The sequence below is a fragment of the Arabidopsis thaliana genome, chromosome 5 (genome assembly GCF_000001735.4).
Source record: "Arabidopsis thaliana chromosome 5, partial sequence".
Classification (NCBI taxonomy): domain Eukaryota; kingdom Viridiplantae; phylum Streptophyta; class Magnoliopsida; order Brassicales; family Brassicaceae; genus Arabidopsis; species Arabidopsis thaliana.
Window position 1 is genome coordinate 1141464 of NC_003076.8, and position 13581 is coordinate 1155044.

Below are 13581 nucleotides of genomic sequence, written 5' to 3' on the forward strand. Positions count from 1 at the left end.
GTACACATCATTCATCGGCCACTTCTCCAACGCCTCAGCAGTCATCATCATTCATCGATCTATATATCCATTTGGACATATTACACATTTCGAATGTTCTAAACTCTAATTGCAAGTTAGTAAATACTTATATTTTGAGGATTTGAATGGATCGTTAACAATGCTCTTTTACCTTCATCTTCCAAAATAGAGCTCGTTTCATTAATTTCTATAGATTTATAATTAAGAAAGAAAAAGAAACTATATATATAACAATAGTGATATGTGAAAAATCAAATTAAACGTCCCGAGATAATTATTTTTTTCATCAGTTCAAAAGATAGTAATCATTTTATAATTCATATAATGTTCCTTAACCCTAAAATATGTATTAAAACCAATTAAAAGAAGAAAAAACCCTAAAATGTGTACTCTAGGAATTAAAATAAAACAAACATTTTCAGCATATAGTAAAGGCTTGACCTAACTAAGGTCTTGCCTACGTTGACAACCAATGTTTCAGAAAGTAAAACGAATTAACGTCTTTGATTTTATTAAATTCCTATATATAAATGCTAGAACATAATAAAACACGTTATAAAAATATATATTCCATATTCAAATAACTTGAATTGACTTGTGATTCAATCATTCACGAGTTTATTTTATTTTATTTTTGGGGTTGAAAAATGATTGTTTTATTAGAAGTTAGAAGAGAGCAGAGTATTTAAAAACTATAAGACTATCTTCCCCTCCTAAAGAATGTTAATGTGATAATGGTTTGCACGTCGGCGACAAGCCAGAAACTATATTCCAATGCATAAAAGTAAATCGAAACTAAACTTTTGTCATTGTTGGTAAGCCGTCCACTTATTTATCGATTTATATTAAAAAGCTCTTTGGAAGCTACTATAAGAATCTTCCAATCAGAATTATCTCAGCATGCATAAGAAAACATATATCATTAGTAAGTTTTCTCTAAATATTTTAAAGATTTACAGTATGTTAACGTTTACAAGTTATAATAATGTCATGTCTTCTTAAAAAAATTTCATTTATAAAAATGCACAACATCATGAAAATTTGCGTTCACAATCTATAATTGTTTTTTTTTTTAATTATAATTTTTGAGTAAAAAACATTTGAATGTTGTCATTTTTTTTCACAAAAAGAAAGTAAAAAAGAAGATATAGAGACATTAAATGATTAAAATAAGCAAACAACAAAAAACAAGTTTTGTTTGGGCTAAGCAAAACGTAATTGGCCAAACCTTCATAGCTTGGAGTAATATTTTTTTTTTTGCTAAAAAAAATGTAAGCTTGGAGTAATATTTGTTATTAATAAGTTCAATAACCAAAATGGTATTTCAACCAGGAAACACACAAAAATGATTATCTCACCATCAAATCTAACATAGTCCAAATACATATTACATGATAAAGTGCGTATAAAATAGTTACAAAAAATCACTATTGATAAATTCTCATCTCCTAAATGCCCAAAAATTTCAGGTCCTAAGGATGAGTCTTGAACAGATGAAGAAACAAACATAGAGAAGCTATGTTGTCTCACTTGCTAATGTCTGAGAGTTCATCTAAATCTGCGTTTTGTCTCTCCATAAGCAACCACCCCAAGGACGGTTATGGAGTACCCGCCAATTCCCATAACCGTAACCGGGTTTTGAAAGATCAAGATAGAAATCACCACTGCAACTGCTCCTTTAGCATTTCCAAGAACCTGCACAATGCGTAACACAATCAACATTGCTAGTCTCGTTATCTCCAAGATGGAGCTCTCCTGTGAGAAAAGGAGAGGCAAATAGGTTTACCTGGAGGGTGAGGGCGCTTGTGTGTTTGGTAACCAGAAAATTCAACAGATTGGCTGAATAAGCCATGACAGAGTTAACCAGAAGAAGTATCCACATGTACTGATGTTGTTTTGCAAGCGTCAAGGTCACACTGATCACGTCTGGTTCCATAAATAGCGTAACGGGAAGAAGAGCAATGACAGCTATGGGAGACATATACAACATCAAATTCATTGAGTTCAATTTTTCCCTGCAGGAAGAACAAAAAAGTTACATAAAGATGCACTAGTGTTTGTGGAGATGAATATCTTTGGTAGTTAACAATCTAATTCTATGAATTAAAATCTTAACCTGATAAAGTGATATATTACAACATTCTACCTAACCAATCATTTATGAGATTTCTTGATTTGACAAAAGTTTCCTGATTTGCTCATCTAACTGCTAGCAGAATCTTAAATTCTATTAGGATAAGATCAAGGTCATATTCTGATATATTACTTACCCCTCTGAAGAAAGTAAGATGCCTTGAAGAACAGATTTAAAGGCTCTTGCCGCAGTAGCACTAATGCACATTATGAACCCAAACCAGTGAAATCCTGGCTCACCCTGCAATGTAAAACTGGTACTTAGATCAAGATCATACATACAAAAAATAGCAATAAGATCGTCTCTTCACAATGATACAAATTCAAAACACACAAAACAAGGATATGATATAACCACTTGACAAGCTTCAGAGAAGTACAAAAACAGTATAAAGATATCACCTTTACGGAGAAATAAGGAAGGTTAGATCCCAAAATGATGTTCTACCAAATTCTACACCTGATTAAACCATAAAAGGCTGAAGCTTTTTAGATAACAACAACACTCAAATTTGCCCTGATTTCAAAGTTTAGACCTTTGTCCAAGTTTAGGTCTTTCAACATTAACATCTATTTACGGATCAGTGATCTGAATCCAAATTGGATCTTTCCAAAAAAAAACATGAATTTCAAATCTAGGGAGGTCCAGGAAACCTAACATTCAACACTGACATTGTTAAGAGAATTGAGAACAGAACAAAAAGGCTTACCCCACTGGCGATGACGACACCGGCGACGACAGGGACGAGAGCACCATAAGTAACCCAAGCTTCTCTCTTAAAGGTCATAAGATAAGCAAACAGAGCCGTGAAAAACGGCGTCGTAGCACCGACGGCTTGATTGAAAGAGACAGGAAGGTAACGAAGGGAGATGTTACCACCGACGACGGAAGCACAAAAGACGATGCTGAGAGTAGCAACCTTAAGGAATTGAGAACGAGATTTGAGATGTTGGAGAGGAACAAGCTTGAGGAAAACAATGGAGATGTAGCTAAGGATAGCGCAAGCGGACATGTGACACATTGTGAGAAAAATCGGGAATTTGAATCCGTAATTCGAGAGAAGGAACTTGTTGAGGAGAAGAACACCGATGTTTGAAGAGTACCATGAGATGATTAATGTCGATATGAACAGGGTTTGTTTCTTCGCAGACGACGACATTGTTGTTATGTTTTCTGATCTGGGTTCTTCTTCTTCCTCGACGAGATCGAGATTTCGTTGAGAGAATGAGAGAGAGAGAGAGAGAAAGAGAAAACGAGAGAAATCAGGTCCTTACTTGGAGCATGGAACGGCAAGGACACAAAAAGCTTTTAGATGAACAAATAAAGTTAAGCCTTTGCTTTTATTAATTAATGTCTAACTAAGTAACCCTTGTATTTGTAACGTATTATTTGCTTGTTAATTAAATTAAGTAGATAATATCAAAATCGTTGCCTAAATAACGACGATATTATCAAATCGATATTTGTATTGTGAAACTATATGGATTTGGTTAAAAGATTTAGAGGTTATGGTGAAGAAAATTACATTCAAGTAAGAGTATATAATACTACTATTTTTTTATGTTTCATGAAATATGATAATTTTAATAAGATAAAATATATGAAGATAATTCTGTTGAGGCTATTTGAAATTAATTACAACACAAATCAAACGAACTAATACAATATATCAAACCGTTCGAAATTAGTGTCTTAAACCGAACTAAAACCCCCGCTAATTATAGTGTCGGTTAGATCTAATTCCAATGGCATTATTGTAAATAGTTTGAAATTAGAGAGAAATTTCCCAAGAGTGTCCTTGACAATCTGACACAAGCTTGAGGTCAACTAAATATCACATTCAAAGCTTTGATTTTTATTTTCTCTTTCGACGAAAATCTCAAAACTTTAAGATCCTTTATTTCTGATCTCTCTTCGAAGTTTCGGTTTTTGTTTTCTTAATTGTCAAGTCATTTCATCGATGTCAGGATATCCTCCGACTAGCCAAGGTTACGGTTACGGTTACGGCGGCGGTAATCAACCTCCACCACCTCAACCACCTTACTCTTCCGGCGGAAACAATCCTCCCTACGGATCATCAACAACCTCTTCTCCTTACGCTGTACCCTACGGCGCATCTAAACCACAATCATCATCCTCTTCTGCGCCGACGTACGGATCTTCATCATACGGAGCACCGCCTCCTTCAGCTCCGTACGCGCCTTCTCCAGGAGACTACAACAAGCCGCCAAAGGAGAAACCATACGGAGGAGGCTACGGAGCTCCACCACCGTCTGGATCTTCAGATTACGGAAGTTACGGTGCTGGACCTCGTCCGTCGCAGCCGTCTGGGCACGGTGGAGGATACGGAGCTACTCCACCGCATGGGGTTTCTGACTATGGAAGTTACGGTGGTGCTCCACCTCGTCCAGCGTCTTCTGGTCACGGTGGCGGATACGGAGGTTATCCTCCGCAAGCCTCTTATGGAAGTCCTTTTGCTTCTCTGATTCCGTCAGGTTTTGCTCCGGGGACAGATCCGAATATAGTGGCTTGCTTTCAGGCTGCAGATCAAGATGGTAGTGGCTTTATTGATGATAAGGAGCTTCAAGGAGCTCTCTCTTCTTATCAACAGAGATTCAGTATGAGAACTGTTCATCTTCTTATGTATCTATTCACCAATAGCAATGCTATGAAAATCGGTGAGTTTTCTGATTGATTTGACCCAAATTTGCTTTAGATTCAACAAGGATTGTTAGTTTCTGAAGTTTTTTATCTCTATGATTCTTGTTCAGTATCGTTATTATCTGTCTAAGATGCAAAACTCAAAAGATTCATACTTTGGGTCATATCGTCAGGGTTTTTCTATTACCATGTTGGCAAAATTAACAATATTTGTGGACTTCTCCTTTAATTACGTGCAAAAGAGTATCCCACTGTCTCTATGATCTTGTTGAATCATTTGGTTTCATTATTTTAGTTCTAGTTGAAGTCATAAATAATCATTTAGTTCTGGTTTTGAATTGGTGTTCTTTACTGACTTGTGAAGTCTACATGTTGCAGGACCTAAGGAGTTTACTGCACTTTTCTACAGTCTTCAGAACTGGAGGGTAAGTTCCAATTGTTTTTATTGTTTTCATTACTTTGTTTGGTTTCTGGTAACCATTATGCAAGATTGTTGGGATATTCACTCTTGTGGTTGGTTTTGGCAGTCCATTTTTGAGAGGTCTGATAAGGACAGGAGTGGAAGAATAGATGTGAATGAGCTGAGAGATGCGCTTTTGAGCCTTGGGTTTTCGGTTTCTCCTGTGGTTTTGGATCTGCTGGTTTCCAAGTTTGACAAAAGCGGAGGCAAGAACAGGGCTATCGAATATGACAATTTCATTGAGTACGTTATTCTTTCCGTCTTCTTCTTCTTGCTGTGGCCGTTGCTTATTTATTATTAACGGTATCTGTTTTGCCTTGATGCAGGTGCTGTCTCACTGTTAAGGTACGCTCTCATTTACTCTTTTTATCTCTTATACATCTCCTAGATAAGTGCGCCTAGGTCAAATGAGATTGAAATCTTATTAGTTATAGAAATTAAGTCATTAACCCTGGGGAGAGTTAAACTCAAACTTGTCCTTCAGCCCGAATATCGAACTAAGTTTGTTAGTTTTGTCAAATGTGGTGAGGTTTAGGAGTCAGAACAGCAATGAGTTTGGCCTCACTAGTGATTGCATCTGAGACCGCAACAGTTCTTGTTACATTGTGGTTTGGTGATTCGAGTGTGGTATTTAGAAGTTTAGTAATCTGAATTGTAATATGATGGAAACTGCAGGGGCTGACAGAGAAGTTCAAGGAGAAGGACACAGCATACTCAGGCTCAGCTACTTTCAACTACGAAAGCTTCATGCTCACCGTCCTCCCCTTCCTCATCGCATAAGTTTTTTTTACGGTAACCCGTTTGCACATCTTCTGTTTTTTTGTATGTTCTTTGTTGTGTGAATGCTATTGTCAATGGAAGCTTTTCCGGTTTAGTTGAACTCAAGAGTTTATAAAAAAAATGTGAAATGTATAGTGAGAGATCTTGTGTTATAAAATAATCAAACAACTCATTATGGTTGGATATTATTACATCTTGTTTATTGGAATACATGTATAAAAGAAAAACTTTATGCATATAATATTGCGTAGTTTTATCTTTTAATCAAAAGAATAGTTAAAAAAAAATAGTTATGGCTCCCAATTTTCATACATCTTCAAAATTCTTTTCCGAATTTTCTTTGTATGGAAATTAGGGCTCGGAGTTGCCTTGTCCTATAAGACTGTCTTAGACCGGACCAACTCGTGGTATTCTTAGCCGTGGAGTTGGACTTGGACTGGACTGCTCGTTTAAATAAACCAGACGTCCGTTCAGAGGTTGAGCTGGTCTCGCGTTCTTCTCATAACCCTAGTTATTAACAAAATATGTTTAGTTAAAAAACAGAAATTCAAAAGTGTTCTTAGTAAATGTGTTTATATGAGAGTGTATAGTTCTTACACCGCGACGAGCATCTGTCAATACATCAATTTGCTCACGTGAAACAGTCCCCACCTGCATTTTTGAATATAGGCATACAAATTTGAGTCGGGATTTTATAGATTCTTGATATGGTTCAAGGTTTGCTAGAATTATTTACCTTGTTGATGATGGTCCACATGACATCTTCCGTGCAAGGAGGAGTCGTGAGAGAACCTCTGTATTCATAAAACTTTGTAAGATCCCATCCAAATTCTCTTGGATCTATCTTTCCGATGCTGACCTCTCCATCTTGTACGTCTGCGATCTTATGGATCTTGTCCATGATCTATCGAAAATGTAAGAAGACATAGCAAAAAATAAGCAGAGAGTTTCAGGAAAAGGTTGTAACGGTATGGTAAATGCAATCGCGGTTAACATTACCCGCGAAATGAAAGCATTTGGTTCTCCTTCTCTGAAGAGAACTCCAATCACTGCCAAGTGCCCTTCTACACTTTTGTGTACCATGTGAAGTTCCATTGCCAACCTAAAACCAAATCCAAGTTTGATATTTATTAGCTCGTAGCTACTATATATATATATCAGAAATGATGTCAATCTTTGGGTTTGTTTTCCCTTTACCTCTGTCCATCGAGAAAATGCTCTGAAGGTGCGTGCCAGTGGCTTTGAACCAATTTATAGTCGGTATCATTGATCACGATCTTCCCTGCATCGTCTTCCCACTTAACCTTCATGTCGAATCCACGGTTCTTAAGAATAGCCTCTACAGGTTTGTAATATGTCTGAAGAATCTCTGTAGAATTGTGAACAATGCGAGCTATTTTTGGAGTAAGATTGATTGGCGATTGCCTCTTCCCTGTCCCGCAAATTTTCCATTCAGCCTTGATACTGCTCCATTTCGAGGGATCGGCTATCTCACCGGGTTTGTAATGAAATTCAGTCTCTGTCTCATCTGCAAAATATCAGGAGAACAAGAGTCAAAATACTTCTCAGAGTTTTGCATCAATTAAATCATACATTACGTTCCAAACATTAAGACGACTATTGCATCATTTATGTAATGGACTGTGAATTGAGATTTTACCGGCTAGAGATGAAGAAGAAAGAGCAAGAAATGTTACAAAAAGGATAATGGTTTTCATCTTTTGTTTTTTCTTATTTTCTTCTTCTTCTTCTCAGAATGTGTTTTACCTTTTCGTTTTGTGATGTCTTAAATAGAAGATTAATGTAGGCAAATTTGGGAGGATGTCTAAAAACTTCAATAAATTCTAAGGTTGAAATTTTTGTTATTAAACTCAGCTTCTATTTTGATATGTGATAGTCTATCTAAGAAAGATTTTCATGGTTAGATTGGGTTACGACTCTATTTCCTCTGTGAATAGGCCTATTATTAAGCATATGAGGTCTAATTTAAGTCAAACTTGCAGTCCATTTTTAAAAAGTTTTGAGTTTGGATTAGATTTTTTACTTAGTCTAAAGAGAAAAAAACAATTCTCTTTTAGAAAAGCTTTAAATAGTAATGTTCTAGAATTTGGGAGGGGGACACCAACTTATGGACAATCTTTGAGTTTATATCACTTTTTTGTCAACGAACTTATGTTAATATAGGGTATGTATACACATTATATATACCTATAACCCTAGAAGACTGCAAACACAGAGTAGGCTCCCAAATCTATAATATGAGTGTGATAGACTAATAAATCAGTTAGGCCAAATGGTTGAGACATCAAAGTATTTGACACAATCAACTCATTGCTCTATAGTCTATATACCAAATAAGTTCTTACATTGAACATTGATGAAGTTAAAGTAGAAAACACCACATAATTGACAGCCTAAGAACCCTAATCACGTTCGGAGCATTTGTCCGTTAAATGTCGAAATAGCATGCATTGTAACAAAATGGACCCAATATTATTACAATGATAATTCTTATCCTCTCTTTTGATCTGTCTCTTGTCGAATAGGAAGTAATCACTATTAAGATTTGTCACCTTCTTTTGAGTTATCTTTGTCTTCTTGCTTAAAAGCATCATATAGAAGAACATAATAATGGAGAAGCCACATGGTCCAACTATGGCCTAGGGAAACCATCACGTTTCTAGATTTGAGGATAGGGTGCAACAAAACTTTATGTTTCTTCTCTCATCTTTGAGATTACGATTTGGATACTGGTTAGTCTATTTTGGGTCGGGTTTTTTTATTGATGTGGATTTTTTTGATAGATACAACTCATATTTCTTTTCATAATTAGGAAATTTTTGAATATTTATAGTGTAAACATGAGCAACTCTTTGATGATAACTGTGGCGTATCCACAAAATGTAAATCATACAAGTCACTAAGTCGACATTCTTCTGTAAAGTATATTAGCTTTTGAACAAGAATTAACCTTGAAAACCAAAATAATTTGTTATCATTTCAGAAGCTATAACTATTTTGAGTTTGTTCTAATCAAATCTTATTTTATTTTATTTTTCCAATCTTACTTAAGGACCAAAATTTGAACTTCCAAGTGATATACTAATCCTTCAAAACTGGCTTTGGACATTCATAGAGAGACTATAGACCAAATCACCAAATATCTTGGATTTATGGAAAAGTATATGAAGAAAAACCAAAAACCAAAAATCTCAAAATCCTAATCCATTCTATTATTTGTTGATGATGACTGCAAATTTCTTGTATGATGAATTTTAATGGAATAGTTGGGTTCCACAAAATCAAACCTTTTCTATTAATATAAAAAAAATCTCTAAGGACTTTTAAGGTTTATTTAATTAAGGAAACCTATATAGACCTAAATTTTTTACATGTAAAGAATGTATTGATGACATCTAAACGAGGTAGATATAACTGTTCCGTACATAACTAACTTATAACACTTCTCTCAAGTCTCGAGTATATATATATATACACAAAGTGAGAGACTTGAGACAGAGCACTGAACTAACTTGCAACTCTGTTTTTTCAACTTCTACCAGAAAAAGAGAAAAAGAAGCAAAAGATACTTCAATGGCGCAAACTACTGTCACTGTAGTCGCGACCAAACGCGATGCTCTTGATCCTTACATCAAGATTCTTCAGAATCGATCAAACGACATCGATGTCTCCTTCTCTTCTTACCTCAAACCAGACAACAACGAACAACAACAAAAGGAGAATGAAGATACTGAGCTAAGTATCTTCGAAGCTCGAAGTTACTTTAGCGAAAACGGAAGCAACGATAGTCGATGCCAGACGAGGAATCTAAGTGGTCCAAGATTTTCTTCGGTCGCATCTGCAAAAGTGTCTTCTTTTACCGTGGGACAAACGGCATCCTCTGAAGCTAGCTGGAACAGCCAAACCGGTTTGCTCTCTAACAAAAACCGCCAAGGATCGGACAGAGATGGACGTAGAAGCAGCAAGAAAGGACCAAGATGGTTTTTTAGACGCAGGGCTTGTCCATGTTCTAGCTCCAAGTCCGTTCAGGTCCAAGAATCCAAACCAAGAATCGCAGTGCCCAAAACCGGTTCTGACCGAATCGTCTCGAACCGAATAGTTCATAGTCATCAGACGATATCTTCACCTGAGCCAATAAGATTAACGATCCCTTCAAACACTGTGACTCGGTCCATCGATTACACTGCAAACAAAGAAGCTAGAGCTCCAGTTAGTAATTTTAGCTTCCCAACTCTAAACGAAACTTCACAATTATCAGAAAATCCCAAGAATCCGGTTTTGAATCATATTAAACCGGTACGAATTGAACCGGCTCTGCTTCCGATTAAACCGGTTCTGAATCCTACGAGTCCCAAGGGAGTCATCATAGACGAAGAAGCCACAAGCGACGCAAGCTCCGATCTTTTTGAGATAGAGAGCTTCTCTACTCAAACCGCAGCTCGTCCATGGGCTCCACCAGTACGGGACTCGATGGAAGAGACCGTGTCTGAGTACGGTTACGAGCCAAGCGAAGCAAGTGTTACTTGGAGCGTTATGACCGCCGAGCCGGCCTCGGCCGTTGCAGCTAACTTCTCAAGAATTGCCTTGTCGTCATCGTCTACAGCATTTAGTGGTTACGATAAGAAGAGAACCGGTTTGTTGAACTGTCATTGTGAGAAGGCGGTTATGGTTAACGGCGATAAGCGTTTAGTGCAACCGGTTAAGAGCGTTGGTGTTCAAAACGACGTCGCGGGAAAGGTGTTGTGCAACAATGGCAGTTCTAAACTAAGCGTGACGAGTAGACCAAGGCAATGATGGATACCAAATCTTTGTTCTTGGTTTAGATCCGGTTTTCTCCAGTTATCTTGGTGTGTTTTGGATGCTTCTCGTGTAAAATTGCTCTGTTTTTTCTTCTTCTTTTTTTTGGTTAATATAACTTGTGTAATGATTAATGAAGATTATGGTTTGTGAAGTAAACAAAATCAATGTGTCCTGTATTTATCACAATATTGATCACATTTTTTTGTAATAACCGGAGTAAATCCCGGAGTGAAACCCAAACTAATCCTCAATACTTGTATGTTGTATTTAAGGCGTCTATAGTCAAGAAATAGATTCGTAGCCTTGACCCACATAGCGAATCCTCTATCCACTCGAACAAACCAATGGACCACAAAACACTTGGTTATACGATTTCTTTCTTTAGAAACCTCATCCACTACTTCTTTGAGGTCCCATGGAAACATCAATCTTCAAAGATTGTAGGCGGGCTGAATTGAGCAAAAGAAGATGCCCCATGTGTCTTTGTTGTAGGTACATTCAGAAAACAAGTGGTTCTTGGATTCAGGTGCATTACAGAGGAGACAAAAATTTCAAGAATATTCATGCCCCAATTCCTTAATCTATCACGAGTTGGGAACTTGGGAGATGATTCCAAGCCGTTACCCAAGAGATAATAAATGCATGCATAGGAATATAAACAACTTTATGCAATAAACAGACTGTAGTATTGGTCATCGATTTAGTTTTGTTTATTTGTTAAAAACATAATCCAGCATGTGTTTTTATCACATAAAACCAAAAAGAAAAATTCTCAGTTGATGAAGACGTTTAATTTCTGATTAGTCTTTCGTTTACTAAAAGCTTTATCTTTTAATTTGAATGCTTTTTATTTTGTTAAAGAGTTTACCATTGAAAGTTTGATTTCTTTTTTGGGGATATAACTTGTAAATATGAAGTCAAGAGTTAGGCTCGTAGGTGAAGTGAAGATGGTGCTAATAGCATAAATGGTTCGTCTCAAAAAGACTTTTCCGTTGCGTGCACGAAGTATATAGACGGTCCTTTAGGATTAAGGCAAATTATAGTTTGGTCAATTGACATTATTTTCAACAATGTATACGTTATATACATTCGTATATCATAGCATTTAAAGTTAATTAGCTCCTCTCTTCCCTTAGATAGCTAGATGGATTAGGTCTAAATATTTGGGAAAATGACTTCCCTTTTGAAGTTACGTATATATCCAAGTTAACCAAATTAATCATGAATCCATGACTTAGGATTAATTATGTCTTTCTCAAAAGTCTGATTTAAGGTTTAGTTTCTTGCTTGAAAGCATTAATAAGTCAAGAGTAAGCCATTAAAAAATGTTCCATAGCTTAAAAGCAAACTAGACTTGAAAATATAAATACTAATATCGTATGTAACTTGAACTTCACTACACGAAACCTCAATCATAAATACACATTAGCTCCAAAACCACAACACTGCACATGAAAACTAAACACACGTACACAAGAAACCCCAAAACATTTTGCCTAGAAAGTTGTTTAAATTACCTCTTAAACCTTAAGAAATCATATCCAGAAACTCAATGGATCAACAAGGGATGGTCAAGAAAAGACTAGCCGTTCTCGTCGGCTGCAACTACCCTAACACAAGGAACGAGCTTCACGGTTGCATCAATGATGTTCTAGCCATGAAAGAAACTATTTTGTCACGTTTCGGATTCAAACAAGACGACATTGAGGTGCTAACGGACGAGCCAGAATCAAAGGTAAAGCCGACAGGTGCCAACATCAAGGCTGCTCTACGTAGGATGGTGGATAAAGCTCAAGCCGGATCTGGAGACATCTTGTTCTTCCACTACAGTGGCCATGGAACTCGTATTCCTTCGGTTAAATCTGCTCATCCTTTTAAACAAGACGAAGCTATTGTTCCTTGTGATTTCAATCTCATCACAGATGTTGATTTCCGAGAATTGGTCAATCAACTTCCTAAAGGAACAAGCTTTACCATGATCTCTGATTCTTGCCATAGTGGTGGTCTCATCGACAAGGAGAAAGAACAGATCGGACCCTCTTCGGTCTCCAGCAACATATCTCCGGCTATTGAGACAACGAACAAGACTATAACATCACGTGCCTTGCCCTTCAAGGCAGTCCTTGACCACTTGAGTTCTCTCACCGGAATTACAACTTCCGACATCGGCACACATCTACTTGAGCTCTTTGGCCGCGATGCTGGTCTTAAGTTTCGGTTACCGGCAATGGATCTAATGGATCTTTTGGAGACTATGACGGCCCGTGAAAAACACGTGGACTCAGGGATATTGATGAGCGGGTGTCAGGCGGATGAGACGTCTGCTGACGTCGGCGTTGGGAACGGGAAAGCGTACGGAGCGTTTAGCAACGCGATTCAAAGGGTGTTGAACGAAAATGAAGGTGCCATGAAGAACAAGCAACTAGTGATGATGGCAAGGGATGTGCTTGAGAGACTAGGGTTTCATCAACACCCTTGTCTCTACTGCAGCGACCAGAACGCAGACGCGACGTTCCTTTCTCAACCTTGAATTTTAAACGTTTGCGTTGTTTTCTTTTATTTGTTTTATCACGTTTGCCTTTGGGGTTGTTGTAAATTGTTAACTGGTGGAATGTGTGTATTTTCTATTCTCTGTGGTGTACTCTAAAAGGAAAAAGGACATATAAAACTTGTTTAATAACATTTATCTTTTTTAATGGTACAA

The 13581-nt window shown here is 37.0% G+C and overlaps 5 protein-coding genes across 5 annotated transcripts; 3 read left to right on the forward strand and 2 right to left on the reverse strand.

Annotated features, from left to right (window-relative positions):
- Positions 1-1271: 1271 nt before the first annotated feature.
- AT5G04160 (Nucleotide-sugar transporter family protein) lies at positions 1272-3545 on the reverse strand. The gene is made up of 4 exons (NM_120498.3): positions 2865-3545; positions 2292-2395; positions 1808-2036; positions 1272-1716 (listed from the first exon to the last, which is right to left on the reverse strand). Exons 1-4 carry the CDS (start codon positions 3312-3314, stop codon positions 1570-1572), a joined length of 930 nt encoding a protein of 309 aa, NP_196036.1. The 5' UTR covers positions 3315-3545; the 3' UTR covers positions 1272-1569.
- A 422-nt stretch (positions 3546-3967) lies between these two features.
- Positions 3968-6318, forward strand: AT5G04170 (Calcium-binding EF-hand family protein). Its single transcript, NM_120499.4, has 5 exons — positions 3968-4833; positions 5195-5241; positions 5344-5519; positions 5603-5621; positions 5952-6318. The coding sequence occupies exons 1-5, from the start codon at positions 4116-4118 to the stop codon at positions 6054-6056; spliced, it is 1065 nt and encodes a 354-aa protein (NP_196037.2). The 5' UTR covers positions 3968-4115; the 3' UTR covers positions 6057-6318.
- Positions 6185-7821, reverse strand: ACA3 (alpha carbonic anhydrase 3). The gene is made up of 6 exons (NM_120500.3): positions 7717-7821; positions 7254-7584; positions 7056-7158; positions 6793-6960; positions 6654-6707; positions 6185-6563 (listed from the first exon to the last, which is right to left on the reverse strand). Exons 1-6 carry the CDS (start codon positions 7772-7774, stop codon positions 6444-6446), a joined length of 834 nt encoding a protein of 277 aa, NP_196038.1. The 5' UTR covers positions 7775-7821; the 3' UTR covers positions 6185-6443.
- A 1601-nt stretch (positions 7822-9422) lies between these two features.
- Positions 9423-11164, forward strand: PKS4 (phytochrome kinase substrate 4). Its single transcript, NM_120501.3, has one exon. It carries the CDS (start codon positions 9651-9653, stop codon positions 10869-10871), a length of 1221 nt encoding a protein of 406 aa, NP_196039.1. The 5' UTR covers positions 9423-9650; the 3' UTR covers positions 10872-11164.
- Positions 11165-12276: 1112 nt separating this feature from the next.
- Positions 12277-13577, forward strand: MC9 (metacaspase 9). The gene has a single exon (NM_120502.3). The coding sequence runs from the start codon at positions 12430-12432 to the stop codon at positions 13405-13407; it is 978 nt and encodes a 325-aa protein (NP_196040.1). The 5' UTR covers positions 12277-12429; the 3' UTR covers positions 13408-13577.
- Positions 13578-13581: the final 4 nt, after the last annotated feature.